Genomic DNA, 19,479 nt, shown 5'->3' on the forward strand with positions numbered 1-19,479 from the left:
CATGCAGGCATGCACACACACATACACAGAAACAAATACACACACACACACACACACACACACACACACACACACACACACACACACACACACACACACACACACACACACACACACACACACACACACACACAAAGGCACGTATGCAGGCACGCACACACACACATGTTCACACAAACACACACATGCGCAGGCACACACACACACACACACACACACACACACACACACACACACACACACACACACACACACACACACACACACACACACACACACACACACACACACACACACACAAAGGCACACACACACACACACACACACTGACAGGCATGCAGGTACACAGACACACAAACATGCAGACACACACACATTAAAAAAACACGCACGCATGCAGGCCTGCACACAAACACACACACACACACACTCATGCAGGCATGCACACACAAACACACACACATGCATACGGTTAAGCCCTGTGCTCTGGATAGAGCACAGTTGGGGTTGTGGGCAGAGGAGCCAGTGAGGAACAGGAGGAAGAACCACCAGCGAGTAACAAAAGGAAGTCAGAGGCTGTGTGGGGATTTAGATGTTCAAAGGAGCGGCTTACGCCCTGGGCCGCGCTAGGGCCCTCTTGAGTCTGAGAATGAATTGTGTTGTTTAACAAGCCTTTATTGGAATCCACACTCCGACCCAAATGTGGAAGATAAAGGGGACAAACAGAAGCCCAGAGCGCTGGATTCTCTGAGCTGAGCCAAGTGAGAGGCCAGCGCAATCCCAGAATCACTGTGAGTCAACAAGAGAGCGCAGGAGACGCATAATGGTGGAGCCCCATCCAGTGCAAGACTTAAACAAGTGTGTGTGTGTGTGTGTGTGTGTGTGTGTGTGTGTGTGTGTGTGTGTGTGTGTGTGTGTGTGTGTGTGTGTGTGTGTGTTGTGGCATCCCGCCACGTAAACCTCGGCCTGGACGGGCCCGAGGGACCGTGAGGGACGGGATATACCACCCCCACCCACCAGCCGGCGACGGAGAGCATTCCTTTCGCCTCCCCAATCAGGGTGATTGGTGGACACCTGGCCGGTGGCAGGGGAGCCATCTTAAAAGGAGGTCCAGGACAGCACAGCACGGCACGGGAGCAAGGAGGAAGTGTTCGTGTCCGGGAGAGGCTAGAGGCCCACGGAGGCCCTAGAGACCGCGTCTCCTTCATTGTATTTAAGTTGTACTCAATAAATGCCTTTAACGGCGTATCCGCACGCAAATAGTGTCGTTCATCCGTGGAACCTGGCCCAACCGAGCACCGGGTTACCACAGTGTGTCAGTGGCGTAAATATCCCCCCCCCCCCCTCTGCTCGGAAGTTCTGTCCAGGGGCCCAAAATAAATATTTGCACCGGGGCATATCACCATGACGCCACTGGTGTTCGTGTGTATACGAGGCTTGATCAGTGGGGAGGGGTGGCCAATGCCAGTGGCGTTGATTTGATTTGCCGCGTCAGACATGCTCTGGGCCTCGATTCCCGATAACGATGGATCTTCGCTTGTACCATGATTCTCACGATGGATCTTGCGAACCATCGTGAATTTCTTTGGAACGTTTCCCGAAACTCCTCTTAACATGAACGCGCGTTCACTGCACTGACGACGTTCGTAGGATTGTAACTGTCTACTGACACAGTGCTGAAATGGGCTCCGTACTGAGGGGGACGCAGGAATGTCGCAGGAAAATGGGGTTGAAAAGCGTTAAAAAATCTCCCCATCAAGGCCAACAGCAGAGTAGCCTACGAAAAGAATAGACTGCAGTAATTTGAATGCTAAAGACATTAAAACACAATTGATTAGGCCTAGGCCGACATATGTATCGGTCTTAATCCTGAATGTACTGTGAGTACATTCTTTCACGGCATTTTCCCCCCTTCCATATTACAAAAATCTTAAATAGCTTGTGTGATGATGTCACAAATGCAGGCATCACAGCAGATGGTTGGACTAGTTTCAGTCAAGACCACTACCTCACCGTCACATTGCACTACGTCAGGGAAGGTCAGAGTAAAGAAAAAGTCCTTAAAAACAAAGCAGTGTTCCACGCTCAAACAGGGATAGCTGTTGCGGAGGAGATTGAGGGGATCCTGGAGGAGTTTGGAGTGAAAGAGAAGGTGGTGGCAGCAACTGTGGCTAACGCAGCAAACATGGATGTAGCTGTTAAAAAGCTAAACATCATCAGGTTTCCATGTTTTGCACACACACAGCTCAGAAGCTGTACAACAGCAATACAGTTTCCAACTGGGCAGCAAGGATTCGTTCTGTGATTGTATGGATGAGGAGATCCCACATGGCTAAAGTCGTCCCAAAGGAAAAGCAGCAACTCCTCAGTAAGTAATAGATGTGTAAATACTTTAATAGCAAGCTAACGAGCTACAAATTGCAACATTAATGAACAGATTAGTATCAATTTAAAAATGATAAAGTAATGGTAATATTACATTGTTTAATGTGTGTGTGTGTGTGTGTGTGTGTGTGTGTGTGTGTGTGTGTGTGTGTGTGTGTGTGTGTGTGTCTGCAGAGCTGCCCCAGCACATACTCCTTTTAGATGTGAGGACTAGATGGAACTCCCTGTATTCGATGAGGGAGAGATTTTGTGAACAGTTCCCTGCCATCCAAGCTGCAGCCATAAACCAACGGCTTAGAAAGCCCATGGAGAAGGAGTAAAAAATTAAAATGACTTATATAAAACTTGGTTGACTAAAGCCACATTAAAAAGGTTATGTTTGTTGGTTATGCAATATTGTTACTTTTGTTTTGTTTGTGTTGCAGACTGCCAGAATGGGCAATGAGGACCTGAGGAAAGCAGAGGAGTTTGTGCAGCTGATGAGGACACATCCACACTCGCTGTCTCCAGCGAAAAAGTTCCAACCTGTGGCCAGATATTGCCCATCCTTCAGAAACTGCGAAAACATTACACTGTGCGGACAGATGACTCTGGAATGATCTTTCCAAACGTTACCAGATACAGTTACTGATATGTCACGATTAATTACTATATGAAAATTAATCATATACACTAATGGTTATTTATTGTCAGTCACATTTTCTCCTAAATTGGTGTTTGTCCCCCATTTTCAACTTAAGGATGGTGATATCCAGGCATTCCTGGAGGAAGCCACTGTGTTGGATCCCGGATTCAAATCAAAAAAATGGACATGGATGACATCTGGGGCAGGGTCAGGGTATCAGCAGTGGCAGCAAACACAGAGGCAGTGGAGAAGGTACTGTATTTGAATTTGACAATGCCTTTAGCACATTTCTGTTGTGAGACCTTTTCTTCTTGCTCTGTGGTTCTTACTTTACATTTCTTCTCAAGCTGTCAGAGCCGAGAGAGACACAGGGGCAGGCAGAAGAAGAGAATGAAGAAGAAGAAGAGGAGGACTACGTAAGTTTAATGTAGCTAATTGTGATGAATGATGAAAGATGGCAGGGCTTATCACACTACTTTGTTTCAAACTAAACCTTGTTATGTCATAATTTCAGACGCCGCCTGTAAAGCAGAAGAAGATGACAGCTCTAGAGGAACTTTTAGAAGAAGAGGACGGCAAGCTGCTTTCCACACAGCAGCTGCCCCCTGTCTCCACAGCCCAGAGAGTGGATCAAGAAATCCAGCTTTATAGAAGCCTTCCTCCCATTCCAACCAAAGACAGTGCCAGTCTCTGGTAGTGGAAGAAGAGTGACATATTGCCAGTGTTGTCAGCTCTTGCTGAAAAGTATCTCTGTGACCAAGTGTCATCCACCCCTTCTGAAAGGGTGTTCTCCACTGCTGGAGACACCCTAAGTCCCGAAAGATCTTGCATCCTTCCTGAGAGGGCAAACATGATAATTTTTATGTACAAAAATTGTTAATTTGCCAAAGTTGTTGTTAGTTGTGTTCTCATCTTTACAGAAGACTTATTTATTTTGTTTATATCAGTTTAATTTTGTTACTTGAATGCAAATGAGCACTGTTGCAGGGTTGCCCTCTGTGTCGGATGTTTATTCTCCCGGCGGCCCGCACAGCCATTCTCCAATGGGGGCACGAGTCCAGAGTTGTCTGCCATCCAGGGTTTCTCCGCTGTCTCTCTCTCCTCCGACAGTGGTTTTGGTGGTCCTCCATGGCTGAAGAAACCAAGGGTTTCGTGGCTGCCTGTTCCATCTGTGCCCGCGGCAAATCGTCACACCGTGCTCCGGCTGGTCTCCTGCGCCCTCTACCTGTTCCTCACCGGCCGTGGTCGCGCATAGCAGTGGACTTCTTGACTGGTCCCCCGCCCTCAGACGGTAATACGGTCGTACTGACTATTGTCGATAGTTTTTCCAAGGCTGTGCACTTTGTTCCGCTTTCAAAACTCCCCTCAGCTCTGGAGACGGCGAACCTGCTGGTCCTGCAGGTGTTCCGGCTCCACGGTATCCCCCAGGACATTGTGTCGGACCTGGGACCGCAGTTCTCCTCACGAGTTTGGAAGGCGTTTTGACAGGCGCTAGGGGCGTCGGCCAGCCTCTCCTCCGGCTACCACCCACAGACTAACGGCCGGACGGAGCGAGCTATCCAGGACCTCGGGTCGGCATTACGTTGCCTCGACACCAAACACCCCGTTCATGAGACCATTCGGAGCCGTACAGAGCTCGGTGAATTTCACCGTCTTCTGCAGGAGCTCCGTCTGGATGACGACCGCCTCCAACGCTATTTGAGGTTGACTCCGGCCCAGTTTGATGACCTGCTAGCTAGGATCGGTTCTAGGATCTCTCGGTTGGACACCAACTACAGGCGCTCCATCTCAGCTTCGGAGCGCCTGTCCATCCGTCTCCGGTGAGTGGTTTCATAATTTGTGTGTCAAAAATCGAAACATAAACATTTTACTTCAGGTTCACCCAGCAGGCGTTTCCATGGTAGACACCACCATTATTATTATCCTCTGCCGACAATAGTATAGTATGTAGTCAAATACAATAAATAGATCCATTATGTTGATCAAATATGACTCCTGCCTTTGTAAATGTTTTTTTTATTATAAATAAATGGGGAAAAAATATTGTAAATGTATGATACCTGTACTATCTTCACTACAACACTTTTTTATTCTGCAGATACCTAGCCACTGGGGACTCCTACAGGACCATCGCAAATAGTTTCCGTGTTGGGATCACCACTGTCTCCAGCATTGTCCCTAATGTTGCCACTGCAATCTGGGACTCTCTGGTGGAGGAGTTCATGGCTGTGCCCAGCACAGATGAGTGGAGGTCCATTGCAGGGAGGTTTGAGGAGCGGTGGAATTTTCCTCTTTGCTGTGTAGCATTGGATGGGAAGAATGTGGTCATCAAAGCCCCTGCTCACTTAGGATCCCAGTTCTACAACTACAAGGGAACTTTCTCTCTTGTTCTCTTGGCGGTTGTAGACGCGGAATATTGTTTCCGGGTGATTGATGTCGGGGGCTACGGAAGAACCAGCGATGGTGGGATTCTGGCCAACTCTGCTTTTGGTGCAGCTCTTCAGTCTGGCATCCTCCAACTGCCTGCCGACCTGCCACTACCAGGAGCTGACCACCGAGGACCACAGCCGCATGTCTTTGTGGCTGATGAGGCCATTCCCAGTGAATGAGGCCATTTCCTGGTCGCAACCTGGCAAGAGAGCGCCGGGTTTTCAATTACCGTCTGTCCCGAGCTCGGATGGTTGTGGAGAATGCCTTTGGGATCCTTTTTTCCCAGTGGAGGGTCTACAGGCGTGCCTTCGAGGTCAACATTGAAGTTGCGGAGAAGTGTGTGAAGGCTACCTGTGTTCTCCACAACTTCATGCGGAGGACCACCCCCCCAAGTGCAATGAGGGGGAACATCCCAGTTGGTGAGGTGGACCCGCTGCCAGGTCTACGAAGAGTTGCTGCCAACAACTCAGCGAGGGAAGCCATCAGGATTCGGGAGGCCTTCAAGTCCTACTTCTCTGCTGAGGGAACCGTCCCATGGCAAGACAACGTGTAGCGCACCAGCACACCCAAAACGGCTCTTTTAAGAGCCACCCACACATTACTATTGAGCAAACTTCCTGAAATTACTATATTTACAGTGATCTTCTGACTTAATGAAGAATGTCTCCTTAACATACAACAGTAATATGCCATTATTAACTAAGTTTGTTAATAATAATAGTTTATATTTTGTAATCAGGTAACTGTGACAGTCCTGAGCCGTCTTGCTTCCCTTCTGCTGGCCTCTGTTCTTCTTCCAGGGAAGCTGATTGGCTGGCCACCTCATTGAGGGATTGAACTCACCTGCAGGAAGCCGAAGAAGCAGAAGATGGGGGGAATCCAACATGGCGCTCTCGCTCTCCCACCTGGAAGGCTGTTGCTGCCTGGCACCCAACTGGGTTTTGTTTGGGGTTGTTATTCTAGCCCTTTAGCCTTTGTTTGCATACTCATAGTTTAGTTTGTAAACACCACACAACACTACAGAATACTGATTTGTTTTTTTGGTTACTAAATAAATGTAACGTACATTTAACTGTCGCTGTGGGGACCTCCCGTTCTTGGTTGTGCTCTTCAACGAGTAGGGCACAACATACCTGACAACAATACCTTAAGCAAAGTTGCTTAGACCCTAAAATCTGTGGCACAAAATAATTTGCAACATTTCCCTCAAGCAACTTAAATGGCCATTCAATAAAGAATCTGAAGCCATCTTTTGAATAAAAATAATCCTTTATTGGGGCGTGTGTGTGTGTGTGCGTGAGTGTAAACAAAAAAAAATGGGCATGGATCATTCCCTGCAACGATTGTCACCCCAGTGAACCTATTCAGCGAATGGTTCAAATTGAGAGTCCAAATTGAGCACTCCTGGATTATATAAATTGTTAGCGTCATGCAATAATTTATAAATTTGAAATTGTATGTGTTCTTTTGCATGGGGTGACAATCGTTGCAGGGAAGGAATTATCCCTTTAAAAAAATGTTTGTCCTCGGAGAGAGAGGCGCTGGAGGAGGAGGAGGAGGAGGAGGAGGAGGAGGAGGAGGAGGAGGAGGAGGAGGAGGAGGAGGCGGAGGCGCTGGAGCAGGTGGAGGCGGCCTCCTGAACACCTCCAGGAGGCACTTCTCTATCTGTCCCTCCCTCTCCCTCCCCCCCCACTCTCCCTCTTTTCTGTGTCCTCCTCACTGTTTCAAATGGAAACAAAATTTTTGGGTCAGATAACAGACAAAAATACATTCAACATGAAAGGCTATGAGTACTTAACTGTCATACTCATAACATACCATTCACGCATAGGGACCCTCATGACCACATAAACGAAGTGTAGCATAAAATAAATGTAATTTCTCTCATGTTAAATGACATACCTGGGGCAATAGGAGGAGTGGTGACCGCAGCAGTTGGTGGTGGTGGTGGTGGTGGAATGGGTTCAGAGGCAGCAGCAGCTTCCGGCTCCTCACAGCTTGTACAGGGATCTTCTGAGGTGACAAGAGGTAGTTATCAATCTATAGAACAAATCATGCTGTGTATGGGCGTGTGTGTGTGTCTTCCCTTATCGACCAACCTCCCAGGTCACTCGCTGTCCCTGCTGCTGCCTCTGAACCGTGGTCCTCGACTGGGTACTCTGCAATCCCGTCTACCTCGACCCCCAGCACCATATTGCTACTGGTCTCCCTCGGAGTAACAAATGGGCCGAGGAAAGACAGGACTGCAGAGTACTTCCACGTCTTCAACGGGCCTGCTGCTGTCCCACTCCTCTCTCCTGCCTCCTGTCTGCGTCTCTCCCTGAGGTAGGTGTCCCTCAGGACCATCCACTATCGTCGGCATTCCTCCTCTGACAAGAAAAAAGCCTACGCTGTGTAATTCGAACTGAACTGTTGAATGCTAACTGCTCACTAACTAGCTTGGTTCAATTGATAGCAGTAATAAAGTAACTTTTAAAGTAAAGTAAATTCAAAAAGACTTACCATTTAGCCCGACCTCCTTGCTCACCTTCAGCCAAGCCTTGGCCTTGACCGTCCGGTCCTTACTGGCCAAGGTGGTGTTGAAGATCTCCGGGAATGCGGAGACTGAAATGATGAGCTTTTCCTCCATTTTAGCGGTTTGATCTGGATCAGGTAGTGAACTCTAGGTCACTCCGACCCTGCGTTCACACCATAAGATGCAAAAAGTTGCCGCGCTGCACGATCCCATTCAAAGTGAATGTAGAGACGCGTTGCGTGTTTGCTGCCGGAGCACTTGCTGCCGAGAAAACCGGCAGCAAAATTTGATTTGCGGCGCGGCCAAATTTGATTTGCAGCGCAGCACGCCCGTTCACGTATTTTGCGGCGCGACAAATGCTGCCCAAGTTTTTCGGCAGCAAACGCGTGATGACAGCCAATCAGCGTTCAACAGCGTTGCCACTGAGGCGTTGCCACTGAGGCCCCGTCCACACGAAGCCGAAACGGACGAAACCGTTAGGGTTTCGATCTATCCGGTTTCGAAGTATCTCCGTAAAGACGAAGCCAAGCGAAACCGGATAGATCTGTAGAAACGCTGTAGTAAACATTCCAGGCCCATAAGGGGCTCTGCTTTTGGTACACAAATCCAGAAGAAGAAGAGGCGAGCATGCGCATAAAGGCTGCCCCCCGAACCACTAACAACACAAACAAACAGCTCTTCTATGATGGTGTACTAGATTCTCAATAAATAATGGCTTAGCAACCCAACAAGGGACATGATATGCTGCAGAACGATTACAAGCTTGTAGTCCGCCATCATATTTTTTGTTGTGATTTCTGAGACTCCGCGGGCTTAAGAGCCATTGGCTAGGAGGTCGAGGGGTGGGGCGATGACGTCATGGTTTGCGGTTTCAGTCGGTTTCAGGCGTCCACACGAAACCAAAACGAAACCGGATAGATTTGAAACCACCTCCGAGGGTGGTTTCAGAAGTTTGCGGTTTCGGTCAGCGGATTCGCCGGCTTCGTGTGGACGGAAGGCCGAACCGTACAAGACCATTGCGGTTTCGCCATGAAATCGGCTTCGTGTGGACGGGGCCTGAGTGACATGCCGTAACAGCCAATCAGTGTTACTCCCTTTGAGTGACCTAGAGTTCACTACCGTTACATTTATTTAGCAACTCGAAAACCCCCACAAATCAGCATTCTGTAGTGTAGTTGTGTTTACAGTTAAACTAAACTATGAGTATGCTAAAGGGCTAGAATAACAACCCCAAACAAAACCCAGTTGGGTGCCAGGCAGCACCAGCCTTCCAGGCTCCGAATGGTCTCATAAACCCATTAACGACGGGCATTCCGACGTCTCTCCCTCTTCCACAACAGGTAAAGACATGCAATGCTCGTAATTTCGGCCATGGTTGTGAATGAATTCAGAAGCACTGCGGGCAAAACTTGCCGTGCCGCGAAACTTCCCGCGCCGCAAAAATTGATTTGCTGCGCCGCAAAACTTCGGCGTCAACGCGTTCGGGCAGCAAATGCATCTTTTGGTGTGAACGTAACACTGTTTGGCTGTTACGGCATTTCACTCAGTGGCAACGCTGTTGAACGCTGATTGGCTGTCATCACGCGTTTGCTGCCGAAAAGCTGAAATATTTCAACTCGAGCAGCATTTGTCGCGCCGCAAAATACTTTTGCGGCGCAGCAAAGGTTTTGCGGCGCAGCAAAGTTTCTCCTCCCCTGGCCAGGCATTTGGCTCAGCTCAGTGACACACACACACACCCAACCCAAACAAAACCAGCAAAAACATGACACGGCAACATTGCCCAACGCTTCACACTCACAAACAGACAGACAGACAGACAGACAGACAGACAGACAGACAGACAGACAGACAGACAGAGAGACAGACAGACAGGCAACACTGAAGACTACACACATGATTCTATGAATAGATCTACTCTCTAGACCAGGGGTCCTCAACGTTTTCCAGGCCGAGGACCCCCATACTGATGGAGGCACTATTTCTTTGCTGATCGCTTATTTTCCCGGTAATGACCGGCGTTCTGTACATGATCCCTTACTCAACAGCACTCTCTCTCTCCCAACAGTCTTCGCTGCGCACTCTCATCCAAATACGTATTGTTTGCTGCGGAGGAGGGGGTAGATATAAAGACCGGACGAGAAACTGATGTCGCTGTGCTGTCCTTCTCCTTAATGGAAGGAGCAGGCAGAGAAAAGCTCTCGACTGCTGGGCTTTCATTAAAATCAAATACTTAAAAATGTCACAGACAGTCCAGATGTGTCAGGTGTGCGCGAGAGACCGTATTAGTATTCTTGGTGAATAGGCCCCTTTACCTAGTAGGCTACTAATGGAGGTTTAATGTGTCTTAGTATTCCCCGTGTTTGTGTGTGGCCTCATGAGGATAACCATGTGTTTCCAGAGCCCCAACCCCTCCCTCACCTTCTGCGTGAAGACCCACGACCACCTCTACTACATGGTGGCCCCCTCGCCCGAGGCTATGCGCATCTGGATGGACGTGATCGTCACCGGGGCGGAGGGCTACACCCAGTTCCTGAACTGATGTCCCCTACATAGCCCTGGACCCACAGGGCCGCCCGCTGCCTTCTTCATGGAACTCTGGCTCATAGTGGACCCCCCTCTCCTCACTCCAAACGCCCACTCCGTCTCACTCTCTGCCCCCACCCCAGCCACACCGTCTCACTCTCCTCTTCACTCCGCCTACGCCAAGAGTCAGCGCCGGAAGGCACTGGACCTGAACCTGGGTCTAGACCTGGACCTTGAGCTTGACCTGAAACCGGACCTGGGCCTCGACCTAGAGCTGGTGCTGCCAGACTATATTTGAAGCTCCTCTTTCTAAAACAATGGGTGCCACCTTACAACCTTTTTATTATATATGGATTAACAGTCCGATACATACATTGATCCATTTCTTCCCTTCTTCAGTGTCTGGCTCAAGTGGTACTTTCACTTTTGTTTCATTAATTGGTCATCAAGGCTCAAATGTTGTTGGTGTTTCTCTGTTATGATTGACAGGTCAGTTACGCTCGTGTAATTAGAAAGTTATGAAAAACTACATTTCACATGTATTTTATTAAGAGGTTTAGTATGTAAGGGTTGGATAATTAATTTCTACATGTTCTACTTGTTTGTTTGTATTTAAAAAGGGAGCCAACAGAGGACACACAAACACATTTTATATAAACCAAAATGGATCCAAACTTTCTAAAAAAGATGGGTTCCATTGAAAATCAAACAGTGTTGTACGAGGGAAACAGATATTTGTATTTTGTCATTTAAAGATATTATTGTGGCGAAATTTAAACTATGGTAGTGATGAATTAATATAATATGTTAGAAAGAGAATAAAATGTAGAACAAGGCACACTACATGAAATCACAATCACAATTCACCTGTAATCACCCAGCCTGTGCAGACAAAGGCTGCACAGGCTGAACAGCTTCTACCTAAGCTGTTTTGTAATATTGGTTTGTTTCCGTCGTTCGGATCCATTTAATCCCAGTCGACTGTTAGACCATTATTGTGTTTACGGTACCTTGTTTCATAGCTCACTGTCACGCCAATGGAAACGATGGATTATCTTTATCGATTAAAAGACAGAATTGTAATTGAATAAACATTGGCTTTCTTGAATGCATGTCATTTAGTCAATTTCCTCTTTTTTAAAGTGTATATGTTGGAATTAAATCTCATGTCATTCAAAGAATTCACTGGCTACAATTAACAATGTAGCACAACCATTAGTCCGGCTTTAATTTGATTGATGTGCTTCTTGTTGGTGGCTCCGATCGTTCCAATAGTAGATCATTCACATCATCACCTACAAGATTAAAGAAGGTTATTATTTGCAATTCTCAAGTTGTAATTAAAGTATTTTTGGTTTTTAGTTTTTGCTTAAAAACCAAAATGAGGCACAGCAGGATCTACACTTTAATAAATAACAAAACAGCAAGCTGGAATGTGAGGTCCACATTAGGCAGGGACCTTGGCAAGCTTCAGCTGGGCGTGGTTAAACTGGGTGTACTTACGCTCCGCACAAGGGGAGGAGTAGTCTGCCACTGCCTCGTCACCTTGGAAACAACACAAAGGACAATCAAATGAAGAGCACTCCTCCTAACTCCTCCTCACACGAGTCCTAAGAAGTGGGCCTGCGGGGGGGTCCTACTTGTCTGGTAGTAGTCGTACACCTTCACCACGGCCGGCCTCAGGTTCCTGACGGCCTCCTCCTCCTCTAGGGTCACGCTGTAGCTCCTCAACACCTCCTTCTTCAGCTGCACACAGAAGAACAGTGAGGGGAGGAGCACAGGAATGTAAACACAAGCATGATGGGAACAGGGCTTCCCTGGTACGTACGCCGTCGAGGTAGATGTTGATGTAGCCCTCTTCAAAGTCCACACGCTTCACACTGCTCTCTCTCTTCAGCTGAGAGGGAAGAACACAGAACGCTTGCTGACAACCATCTTCATGTTGAAAAAGAAATATGAATACAAAACAGAGCAGCGCATCTAAACTCACTTAAATGGCTACACACAGAACAGAGAAGTGCATCTAAACTCACTTAAAGGGCTACACACAGACCAGTGCATCTAAACTCACTTAAAGGGCTACACACAGACCAGTACATCTAAACTCACTTAAAGGGCTACACACAGACCATTGCATCTAAACTCACCTCCTGCAGAGTGCTCTGCTGAAGGCCATAGCCTGACAGGAGCTTGAGGTTGATGATCACCATGTTGGTCTCCTCTCTCCTACCTTGGTACCTGAGCAACACGGGCAGAAAACCTTCTCAGATGGCCATTCAGTTAACAAGTTCACCTTCCAGAAGACTGTCTTAAAGGAAACCCAACACAGAATTTGAGGTTGTCTGAGCCAACGAGCAACATCTTAAAAAGTTCTTTGTATGGTGGACTCTTTGAATCAGAACCTCAGTGACGTTACCAAGCGACACAAAATGGCCAGTAACAGGTAATTCAAGCAATGACGAGCAATTTGAGTCCATATAAACATCTGAATTTGAATGGAGATTTGAACAAGGATCAAACCATTGCATTATGATGTAGTCCACTAGATCCCATTTCATCTAAGATAAGTTGTTTTAGGGGTTTGGTTTGCTTGCCATCTATACAGGGCTATGGAACCTTTAGGACTGGAAAGCCAGTGGGCAGATTTTGGTTACAAAAGAAAAAATCAGTGCGTCTCATTAGGAAATGTACTGGTTAAGTCCACAGTGTACCCTTTAGTCTAGCATTCATTCCTAGACTCAAGTTGTGTTTGATGTTCTGTTGTTGGTGGATCCAATGGTTGTATACTGTACATTCACTAAGCCAGTGACAGCACACAGCCGGTTCCCCCGTCTATCTGGTAGGTATCGTTGTGGTCTATCTGCTGAGGTCTCCACCACCCCTCTCTCAACAGTCTGGCCTTTTGCCATAACCTTACCTGAGGTCCACTCTGATGGTCAGTGTGGGCCGGGTGCTGTTACACACAGCGGTCGTTGTTGCGGCGATGTGGAAGGAACTGAAGTCACCAGGAGGGGGGATGTTGTAACGCATGGCGATCTGGTTGGTGACAACAAGGTGAACCAACATCGGGGTGGAATTACTTGTTGAATTAGATTTTAAGTGCCATCCCCCTCCAGGAATATTGAATCGGGGGCGTACCGTCACCGTACAAAAACAAAAACCAGGAGCTTACAAAGTCCAAAAATCTCTCCATATGCCAATATATATTTTAAGGCTGAAACTGAACTACCAGTTAATTATTAGTATCAAACAGATTATATGCGTTTGTAGGAACCATGAAATCAAAGGCTATACTAGCTCATCTATGTATTAAGGAAAGTTGGGAAGTTCGATACAAAATATTTATACACAGACATTAGTACTAAATTGATAGAAGACTTTCAACATGCCTATCCTTTAGACCATGGTTGACATATTTTAAGGACTATTAATGAATGTTATTCTAAGTTAAGACTTTATACAAGGAAAGCCTTTATACCTTCCAATGGATGAACACAAATAATAAGAGTTGCTGCTTGGCACCCATAAAGCGGCAGTTGACCAGAGATGCGTCATGGGGCAACCAAGACAGACGCTCAGGCTTCAGTGACTAGTATCAACCCATGAGGTGGGAACCCCTTCTTGGCTTCTTGGAAACCCCTCCTTCCTCCTCCACCCCTGGTCCCGGACACAGCCCTGGTCCCGGACACAGCCCTGGTCCCGGACACAGCCCTGGTCCCGGACACAGCCCGGTGCCTGTACATAGTCTTGCCCCTGGGGGTCCCACCTGTGCCTGGACACAGCCCTGCCCCTGGGCCGTGATGCGGTAGTCCCCGGGCAGGCGGTCCAGCGCCTGCTCCTGGTACAGCAGCCGGGTGCTCTGGTCCACGGTGAACTGCCAGCTGGCCCCGCCCAGCGAGCTCAGCCCCACCACGCAGGCACCCTCCGAGCTGTAGGTGGCAGCGCCGTAGCGGGCCAGGGCCTGGAGGGCCACCACCGTGTCCTGTCGGGGTCCAACGGGGTTTACACGTTGCACCGGGCGTCACAACCACACATCTCCTCAGTTCATTTAAAATCAAACTGTGGTTAGACAGGACAGATTGAATGAGATTCTGGAACGTGAAAGCTTGCGTGTGTGGGTGGACGTTAATGCTGGGGGCCATTTAGTATCACACAGTGTACATTGGTGTGTGTCCTCCGACCTGCGTAGAGGCGAAGCCGCCGTAGGGGTTCTGCTGTTGGATGAGCCAGCGTGTGATGCTGGAGGCATAGTCTAGGTCGAAGCCCGGCACCGGGGGTCCGGAGAGAACCGCAAGCAGTACGTAGGCCGTCATCTCAACCTCCAGGGAGTCCAGAACCTTCTCAGAGGCCTCCGCCCGCTTCCAGTGGCGCGTGCCCCCTAGAAGAGCAGAGATAGTGAGGGGCTTTTGTGAGAACTACACATGAACTACTGCAGTAGTTCAAGGTTTATCTTTATTACTTGAATATAAAGCCACATGTATTGAAAACAGTCATGCCTGGCTTAAATACTGTCTTTAACACATATACAGGATACATCTGATCCCCAATATTTCCTTGAATGAGTGCGTGCCCTGCAAGTATTGAAAAAGTAGAGTGCCTATGGATGATCTAGTCTAGACTAGAACCTGATCTAATCAATGTTCTCCTCAAAATGTCTGCGGTCAGGCTACTTCATGCGTGGGCAACCGAACAGAGATGTAGCTACCGTCTGTGACGGAGCGCTGGTGGAGAGCGGTGAGGAGCGCGGCCCTGGTCTGCTGGTCCCCTGCCAGGGTGAAGGTGTAGGAGAGGAGGGCTGTGGTGTACATGTTCTCCAGCTTTCCCGCTACTGCCACTCTCAGGCACTGCAGGCACCCCGACACCATGGGGTCTGCCTGCAATGGGCACACCAGGGAACAAGGGAATCAGCTATATACTGTATCTATATGGGCACACACACACCAGACAGACGGTATAAATAAATATCTCTATATATATTTATGTCTATACCATCTTGCACAACATAAGCTAGAGGGCGAGATATAGAGCTCATGTGGTGACAAAAAGTATTTATATATATATATATATAATCGCTTGACAGCTCTAATATATATATATATATATATATATATATATATATATATATATATATATATATATAGCTCATGGTGTTTCTACATATATAGCTCATAGCTCAAGGTTTTTCTACGTATATATGTAGAAACACCTTGAGCTATATATGTATAGCTCATAGTGTTTCTACATATATATGTAAAGCTCATAGCTCATGGTGTTTCTACATATATAGCTCATAGCTCATGGTGTTTCTACATATATAGCTCATAGCTCATGGTGTTTCTACATATATAGCTCATAGCTCATGGTGTTTCTACATATATAGCTCATAGCTCATGGTGTTTCTACATATATAGCTCATAGCCCATGGTGTTCCTACATATATAGCTCATGTTGTTTCTACATATATAGCTCATAGCTCATGGTGTTTCTACATATATAGCTCATAGCTCATGGTGTTTCTACATATATAGCTCATGGTGTTTCTACATATATAGCTCATAGCTCATGGTGTTTCTACATATATAGCTCATAGCTCAAGGTGTTTCTACATATATAGCTCATAGCTCATGGTGTTTCTACATATATAGCTCATAGCTCATGGTGTTTCTACATATATAGCTCATAGCTCATGGTGTTTCTACATATATAGCTCATAGCTCATGGTGTTTCTACATATATAGCTCATAGCTCATGGTGTTTCTACATATATAGCTCATAGCTCATGGTGTTTCTACATATATAGCTCATAGCTCAAGGTGTTTCTACATATATAGCTCATAGCTCATGGTGTTTCTACATATATAGCTCGTAGCTCATGGTGTTAACATGGGGCAGGGGCACTCACTGCATCCAGCTCCAGCAGTGCAGCCGTGATGTAGGCGGTCAGAGACACGTCGTCGCTCACCCCGCCCTGGGGGAACAGGATGGAAGGAGCTCAGGCTGCACCAAAGCACGTAGTAAGCACAAGAAAAGAAAATAACCACGCCTCCTTGACTGAGTGGGAAGTCGCTGGCACTATGGCGATGGAAGGAAATTAGCCCAGAGTTTCTAGGCTCATTATTGTCACCTGACACTGAACCACTGGGGCACGGGTAGGGTACAGAGGTGTGGAGATAGGCCTGCTGAGCTCCAGCTGGACGCAAACACACATCCTCTTGGATACTTGGAAAGGAACAAATCTTAATGTCCTTCAGACAGTTGATGCCCGAAAATCGTCCCCATTTCACTCAGGTTTTTACGGATCATGCAAATTCGTTAACTACAGATACGCATGATTCACAAGGGTGACAATTTCTAGGTCGGAAATCTGGAATTCCGGATTTGATCTGAAAATCCCATCGCTTTCGACTTTTGATCTACTCAACTTGGAAAAGAAAAGTCCATTTTTATTTTCCTAGTACAGTTCTCTTTTTTACTGACCCACAAACATCTGAACTGAAAAACAGTTGTCTACAAAGCAATGTGATATCAGACATCTGGCCCAGATGTCATTATGTCTGAGTTCCATCTCTACTGCTGTTAGCACTTGACATAATACCTTGTAGCAGAACTAGCCCTGAGGATACAAGTGTAACATTCTTCAGACACACGGCTGTCAGGTATTTACATCGTCTTTGGACTAGATTTCAAAAGCATGTCTCCGTTATTTATTCTAAGTGTCCATCTTGAGTGACAATAAATTCCCAAATGCTATTTTACCACAGCTGGGAGGAAAGGTACCACACCCTTCTAGCACGTCTTAGGGGAACAACTGTTGGTCATACGAAGCTCCTGAATACATTTGCTGCCGTATGGCTTGATCCAAGTTACCTTCATGCCGTTGTGAAACAGTTTTCCAACTGATGTGATGCATCCATCTTGCCGCCGGTGGCTGAGCAGCCAGGTTCTGGAGTCCACGATTAGTTTGGGGTCGATGAAGATGTAGGGCTTGGCGCCGCCAAACGACTTCATCACAAAGGCAGTCAGCCTGGGACAGAGAATGACGCACAAGCGCCACAAACGACTCATTAAGAAGGTCATGGTAAGGAAATGAGGGGTGGGGCTCAATGCCCTTTTATGTTTCAGTGTGTAGGATCATGCAGAGACGCCTGGCTTCCAGCACCTCTACACCAACCTCTTTCCTGTTTAGCTAGCATTGCACCTGACCATTATTGTGGCAGTCATTGCACTCCTACCCATCCCTGGAAGGAGGGTTCCCTCTTTCTGCATTCCCTCCCAGGGTGTCTTACCAGCTTATGAAGGGCCCCATATCCGCACCTGAACTGGTGGTACAATAGGGGCCTTTTAAGGGATTTTTATTTAAATGTGCCATGTACCAGAATGAAACCCATGTACATGGCGGGATGGCCCACCCGGTTACCATGCCAACTACGAAGAGAAAACCCAGCTGACGTACTCACCAGGTGTTTCCAGACGCATCGCTCTTGCCAAAAGCACTGTAGGAGCCATCGTCATGCCGGTAGGTGAGCTCTCTCTGGTAGCCTGCACATGAATGCATAGGATGCTCAGATGTAGATTTGCATTTGATACATGCAAAAACATGTCTAAATTATAATTTAATTTGGGATTCCTATGGCTGCTCTGTGCTCTGCCCAGTTGTTTTCTAAACTAGGTTTTTCTTTCTTAACCTCTTCATCAATAGGTCTCTTCCTCAGGTTTTTGCCCAAAAAGACAAACCCAAAGCAGTAGCAAGCAGTGACTTTTGAGGCGATGTATGCTGGGGACCGCCCCCGGTTCCCCGATGTGTGTCCTAGCTGAGCCACAAGGGGGCTGTGTCACGTGACCTCGAAGCTGATGTGAATTCAGCTCACACACTCAGAGCTTTGAGCCCCTCCCCTCTGAGTAAGGGAGCGTTGACATGGAGCGCATGGTGAGATCTGCTGAACACTGGCCCCACCACGAGCGTTTCAGAGTGGAGACCTTCTGGTGGGACTGTGTATGATGTTGGGTGATAATAGTGCTGTCTAGTGCTCTCTGCAGGCCTCACCGCTCTCCAGGAAGCGCGTGGCCCGCTCCTTGATGGCGTGTGTCAGCTGTGCGGTGCTGGTCAGGTAGTTGAGGATGTAGATGTTTGGGGCGAACAGGATCATGTTCTGCTCCCCGCAGCCGTACGGCATGGCCAGCAGTTTGTCCAGGTTCTTCATGGCCCGGCCCATCAGGTCCCCTGGCCAGCACAACACACACACACACACACACACACACACACACACACACACACACACACACACACACACACACACACACACACACACACACACAAAGTTGACCTCAGATGTACTTTATACGGGAGATGTAACAAAATACAAAAAACAAATGTACCCTCTTCAAATATTTAAATATATATATATTTATTTAATTATAATTATTTTTCATTGCTTTATTAACAATTTTCCATAATTCTATACTATGATTGCATTATTAAACCCTTGTTGGATATCTTTAAGGTACTGACCCAACACAGAGAAAGAGGCCCTGGCAGAACCAGCCACAAACAGGTCTGGCAGCAGGAGAGAGATGTTCTTCTCTGCTGGCTTCTCTGCTGGGGAATAAAAAAACAAACTAATGAAGAGAGAAAATGTTACGAGGTACGATTGACTTCCATCAATCCATCGTCTACATCGTTTAAAATAAATTAGTAGGGAGCATTGTAAATTTTCTAAAGAAATAATGATTTACTATTGTAAAAATGATTAATTATTGTAATAATGACGCAAGATACGGTAGACATTGTGTGTCTATTTGTACGGTTTTCATCCAGTCATTTATCTTTGTGGGGCGTGTCGAAAATGTACAAAATCATCCATTTTAAATGAACAGTTATCTGTAATCAGACAAATTCAAATCCACGTAATGATGAATACTTAAGATCGGTTTAAAAATCTCTGGATTGTTTTGGTCTTCATATATTTAGAACTATATAAATATAGAATAATATTATTGTGAT

The 19,479-nt window shown here is 47.0% G+C and overlaps 3 protein-coding genes and 2 long non-coding RNA genes across 11 annotated transcripts in view; 3 read left to right on the plus strand and 2 right to left on the minus strand.

Moving 5' to 3' along the window:
* The first annotated feature begins 1,740 nt into the window (after nucleotides 1-1,740).
* LOC115561320 (uncharacterized) lies at nucleotides 1,741-3,790 on the plus strand. Of its 3 annotated transcripts, none has more exons than XR_003979900.1 (4): nucleotides 1,741-2,368; nucleotides 2,560-2,959; nucleotides 3,126-3,426; nucleotides 3,525-3,790. It is a non-coding gene; the product is annotated as an uncharacterized LOC115561320 (long non-coding RNA). The 3 variants fall into 3 exon arrangements; XR_003979899.1 differs by having other exon boundaries at nucleotides 2,560-2,701; nucleotides 2,811-3,426; XR_003979898.1 differs by having other exon boundaries at nucleotides 2,560-3,426.
* A 348-nt stretch (nucleotides 3,791-4,138) lies between these two features.
* Nucleotides 4,139-6,347, plus strand: LOC115561569 (uncharacterized). The gene is made up of 4 exons (XM_030381715.1): nucleotides 4,139-4,301; nucleotides 4,380-4,444; nucleotides 4,499-4,830; nucleotides 5,109-6,347. Exons 1-4 carry the CDS (start codon nucleotides 4,139-4,141, stop codon nucleotides 5,617-5,619), a joined length of 1,071 nt encoding a protein of 356 aa, XP_030237575.1. The 3' UTR covers nucleotides 5,620-6,347.
* A 78-nt stretch (nucleotides 6,348-6,425) lies between these two features.
* LOC115561317 (chromodomain-helicase-DNA-binding protein 9) lies at nucleotides 6,426-8,231 on the minus strand. Of its 3 annotated transcripts, none has more exons than XR_003979895.1 (3): nucleotides 7,943-8,231; nucleotides 7,343-7,809; nucleotides 6,426-7,159 (listed from the first exon to the last, which is right to left on the minus strand). XR_003979895.1 is itself a non-coding variant. In XM_030381281.1 (3 exons), exons 1-3 carry the CDS (start codon nucleotides 8,067-8,069, stop codon nucleotides 6,801-6,803), a joined length of 594 nt encoding a protein of 197 aa, XP_030237141.1. In that variant the 5' UTR covers nucleotides 8,070-8,231; the 3' UTR covers nucleotides 6,426-6,800. The 3 variants fall into 3 exon arrangements, 2 of the variants coding, with proteins under 2 accessions (XP_030237141.1, XP_030237140.1); XM_030381281.1 differs by having other exon boundaries at nucleotides 7,343-7,450; XM_030381280.1 differs by having other exon boundaries at nucleotides 7,343-7,453.
* Nucleotides 7,731-11,313, plus strand: LOC115561321 (uncharacterized). The gene is made up of 2 exons (XR_003979901.1): nucleotides 7,731-7,765; nucleotides 10,354-11,313. It is a non-coding gene; the product is annotated as an uncharacterized LOC115561321 (long non-coding RNA).
* Nucleotides 11,006-19,479, minus strand: part of LOC115561310 (alpha-2-macroglobulin-like protein 1) — a 37,611-nt gene continuing 29,137 nt past the window's right edge. The window contains exons 23-36 of one of the 3 annotated variants that reach the window (XM_030381268.1): nucleotides 18,988-19,074; nucleotides 18,523-18,699; nucleotides 17,936-18,017; nucleotides 17,346-17,502; nucleotides 16,381-16,446; nucleotides 15,184-15,352; nucleotides 14,660-14,856; nucleotides 14,245-14,460; nucleotides 13,396-13,514; nucleotides 12,626-12,716; nucleotides 12,307-12,375; nucleotides 12,119-12,224; nucleotides 11,982-12,023; nucleotides 11,006-11,773 (exon numbers count right to left, since the gene is read on the minus strand). In XM_030381268.1, the coding sequence (XP_030237128.1) occupies nucleotides 11,694-11,773; nucleotides 11,982-12,023; nucleotides 12,119-12,224; nucleotides 12,307-12,375; nucleotides 12,626-12,716; nucleotides 13,396-13,514; nucleotides 14,245-14,460; nucleotides 14,660-14,856; nucleotides 15,184-15,352; nucleotides 16,381-16,446; nucleotides 17,346-17,502; nucleotides 17,936-18,017; nucleotides 18,523-18,699; nucleotides 18,988-19,074 (1,658 nt within the window). In that variant the 3' untranslated portion in view covers nucleotides 11,006-11,693. Of the gene's footprint in view, nucleotides 11,774-11,981; nucleotides 12,024-12,118; nucleotides 12,225-12,306; nucleotides 12,399-12,484; nucleotides 12,717-13,395; nucleotides 13,515-14,244; nucleotides 14,461-14,659; nucleotides 14,857-15,183; nucleotides 15,353-16,380; nucleotides 16,447-17,345; nucleotides 17,503-17,935; nucleotides 18,018-18,522; nucleotides 18,700-18,987; nucleotides 19,075-19,479 lie in introns of all 3 variants that reach the window. The other 2 variants (XM_030381269.1, XR_003979894.1) reach the window with 2 other exon arrangements.

Source organism: Gadus morhua, chromosome 16 (genome assembly GCF_902167405.1).
Source record: "Gadus morhua chromosome 16, gadMor3.0, whole genome shotgun sequence".
Lineage (NCBI taxonomy): Eukaryota > Metazoa > Chordata > Actinopteri > Gadiformes > Gadidae > Gadus > Gadus morhua.